The 3,582-nt window shown below is 36.7% G+C and overlaps 1 protein-coding gene across 1 annotated transcript; it reads left to right on the forward strand.

Moving 5' to 3' along the window:
* Nucleotides 1-260: 260 nt before the first annotated feature.
* Nucleotides 261-2,621, forward strand: LOC111407840. The gene is made up of 2 exons (XM_023037526.1): nucleotides 261-710; nucleotides 1,199-2,621. Exons 1-2 carry the CDS (start codon nucleotides 261-263, stop codon nucleotides 1,244-1,246), a joined length of 498 nt encoding a protein of 165 aa, XP_022893294.1. The 3' UTR covers nucleotides 1,247-2,621.
* Nucleotides 2,622-3,582: the final 961 nt, after the last annotated feature.

Below are 3,582 nucleotides of genomic sequence, written 5' to 3' on the forward strand. Positions count from 1 at the left end.
TAAAATGCAGCACCATGTATGCTGAAACGACACATTATCTATGGAAGGAACTTGAACAGAGATTGGCACAGCAAAATGCACCTAGGATTTTTGAACTCAAACAAAGTATTGCAAACCTGATGCAAAACGAAGATAGTGTAAATGTGTATTTCTCAAAGCTGAAAACTCTTTTGGATGAATTGCTAAATTATGAATCAGTACCCAATTATTCTTGTGGAGGTTTGAAGGTTGTGGTGAAAAACCAACAAAGAGATTAGGTTATGAAATTCCTAAGGGGTCTCAATGATACGTACAATGGATTAAAGGCTCAAATTCCCCTCATTAAGCCTTTCCTAAGGTTGAATGAAGTATACTCCATAATTCAGCAAGAAGAAAAGAGAAGGCAAATATCCACCGATTGTTCACTTGATAAAACTATGGCACTACTTGCTAAAGGTAACCTTGATGTGAGAACACAAAACCAATCCTCCCAGAAGAAGGATAGGTACTACTGCACCTATTGTAAGATAGCTGGGCATTCCCTTAAACGATGCTTCAAGGCTAATCCAAACAAACCAGCATGCTCTTATTTCCAAATGCCTGGTCATACAGTTGGAAAATGTTTTGAGTTACATGGGTATCCATCGGGGCACAAATCAGAAGGGAGAAACAAGCCATCAACATCATTTGCTAATCAGATTACTGCACTTATGCCTCTTGTCCAGGAACAGGTAAATAACAAAGCTCAAATCTCTTTAACTCGGGAGCAATATGATCAGCTCATGGCACTGCTAAAACCACAAACTCATCAATCCTTCATCCCTTCTGCAAATCACATTCAAACTTTATTCCAGCTCATTCTGATAATGATGAGATGCCAAAAGTTTCAGGTATATCTCTATGTCTATATGCCTTTAGCACTAAACTTCATGATCATTCAGTTGTACCTTGGATATTAGACACAGGGGCCACAGATCATATGATCTGCTCAACCTCTCTCTTTATCACAATAAAGTCTAAAGTTTCATTTTCAGTAGGTCTCCCAAATGGTAATGTTGTTCCTGTCACTCACATTGGGACGGTAAAATTTTCAAAATCTTTCATTTTGGATAATGTTCTTTGTGTTCCGTCGTTTTCTTTTAATCTGATATCAGCTAGAAAAATAACGAAGAACATGAATTGTTGCCTCATTTTTCTTCCTGATCGTTGTTTTATACAGGACCTTTTGACTTGGAAAATGACTGGAATTGGTGAAGTAAAGCAATGACTCTTATCACTTGATGCAAAACGAAGTGTCTCCTTTTGCCTTGACCAAGAAATTAGCCTATCTAACTCAAAAGACACCCATATCTGCTTCCTCTATTTTCAATAATGGTGAAGATTTCGATCTTTGGCACTGTAGGTTAGGACACTCCACCTATTCCAAGCTTAATTTACCAGAAGACACCACAAGATCCACCAAACAACCTTGCCTTATTTGTCCTTTAGCCAAACTACAAAAATTACCATTTCCTGTCAGCCAGCATAGATCAGAAAAATGTTTTGATTGCATATATTGTGACATTTGGGGACCATGTAATGAGATTAGTTATGATGGTTTTCGTTATTTTCCAGCTATTGTGGATGATTTTAGTAGATATACTTGGGTTTATATGTTGAAATTAAAATCTGATGCTGGCATTGTTTTGCAAAGTTTTTGCTCTATGATTGAAACATAATTTGAATGCAAAGTTAAAACTATTAGATCAGACAATGGAGATGAATTTGAGATGAAGAAATTTTATTCACAAAAGGGAATCATTCACCATAAAACTTGTGTAGAGACTCCTCAACAATATGCCATAGTTGAAAGAAAACATCAACACATTTTAAATGTGGTAAGAGCTTTAAAATTTCAAAGTGGCATCCCATTAAGATATTGGAGTGATTGTGTTCTCACGGAAGTTTATCTTATAAATAGAACCCCTATACCTCTTTTAGACCACAACACACCCTTTGAAATTCTTTTTCAAACCAAACCAGATTACACTTATCTTAGAGTTTTCGGATGCCTAACATTTGCTACTACCCTAGTAAGTGGAAGACATAAGTTTGATCCTAGAGCTAGGAGATGCATATTTTTGGGATACCCATTTGGAATCAAAGGATACAAATTAATGGATTTGGAAACAAAGAAGGTCTTTATCTCTAGGAATGTTATCTTTCCACGAGAGTGTGTTTCCTTGCAAGCAAAATGCTAGCATCGGTGCTGATTTTAGTCCAAATCCAACTTCAAAAACAGATTTCATTTATGAAATTCCTACTATCTCAAATCACATAGAAAACAACCCAAATCATTCTCTTATCAACACTTCAGGAAAAATGCAGTAACAGATCACTCAACAGACTTTGAATCTTCTTCATTAGAACAAAATCATGACTCATTTGAACCTGCAAATACATTTAGAATTGACAGTGAGCCATCCCAAAAACAAGTTGTACCTCAAAGGTCAAACAGAATCAAGAGAACCCCTACATATCTCAAGGATTTTGTCTGCCAACAGGTCACTTTGCTTCCCCATTCATAGGCTTTGGACAGGCAAAGGGTCACCGTTCCCTCAGGTAATCCCTATCCTCTTGAGAATAGTGTGTCATATGATAAACTCTCCACTCCCTACAAGGCTTTTGTTGTTTCTATCAGTACACACAAAGAACCAATGAAAGCTGAAATAAATGCTCTCGAATTAAATGATACTTGGCTAGTTGTTGATCTGCCATAGGGTGTAAGTGGGTTTATAAAATCAAATTCAATGCTAATGGGACCATAGAGAGATATAAAGCCAGGTCAGTGGCTAAGGGATACACATAGCAACAAGGACTCGACTATCATGAAACATTTTCTCCTGTGGTAAAACTAGTTAAGGTAAGGACTTTGTTGGCTTTGGTTGCTGTTAAAGGTTGGCACTTATACCAGTTTGATGTAAACAATGCATTTCTACATGGAGATTTAAAGGAAGAAGTTTACATGCAATTGCCTCCAAGTTGTTCCACTGCTAATGGGACAAAAGTTTGCAAATTGAAGAAAAACTTGTATGGCCTTAAACAATCATCTAGACAGTGGGATTCTAAGCTATCTAACTTCATTATTGAGAAAGGTTTTTCACAATCTAAGGTTGCTTATAGCTTATTTACAAGAGCTACAAAACATTCTTTTACTGCCATCCTCGCATATGTCGACGACATTATAGTGTTAAGCAACTGCATTGACTCTGTTAATGTTCTCAAGGATACCCTACATGAGAAATTCAAAATCAAGGACAACTGAAATACTTCCTTGGGATTGAAGTGGCTAGGTTAGATCGTGGCATCCACATATGCCAAAGAAAGTATGCCTTAGACATCTTGACAAATTCAGGCAAAATTGGGGCAGCACCAACTCGAATTTCGCTTGATCAGAATCTTAAGCTTTCTAAAGAGCAGGGTAAACTAATTCCTAACCCATTACTCTATAGAAGGCTAGTTGGAAGATTACTATATTTAACTATAACAAGATCGGATCTATCCTTTTCAATGCAACTATTAAGTTAATTCATGGATAACCCTAGATTACCAAACCTTAATGAA

The sequence above is a fragment of the Olea europaea genome, chromosome 13 (assembly GCF_002742605.1).
Source record: "Olea europaea var. sylvestris chromosome 13, O_europaea_v1, whole genome shotgun sequence".
Taxonomy (NCBI): Eukaryota; Viridiplantae; Streptophyta; class Magnoliopsida; order Lamiales; family Oleaceae; genus Olea; species Olea europaea.

What these genes read in the sequence shown, in the direction of transcription:
- LOC111407840 (XM_023037526.1), top strand. Translation starts at nt 261, where the DNA reads ATGAAATTCCTAAGGGGTCTCAATGATACGTACAATGGATTAAAGGCT. An exon ending in TGCCTCTTGTCCAGGAACAG is followed by an intron (nt 711 to 1,198) that starts GTAAATAACAAA and finishes TGTTTTATACAG; the next exon opens with GACCTTTTGACTTGGAAAAT.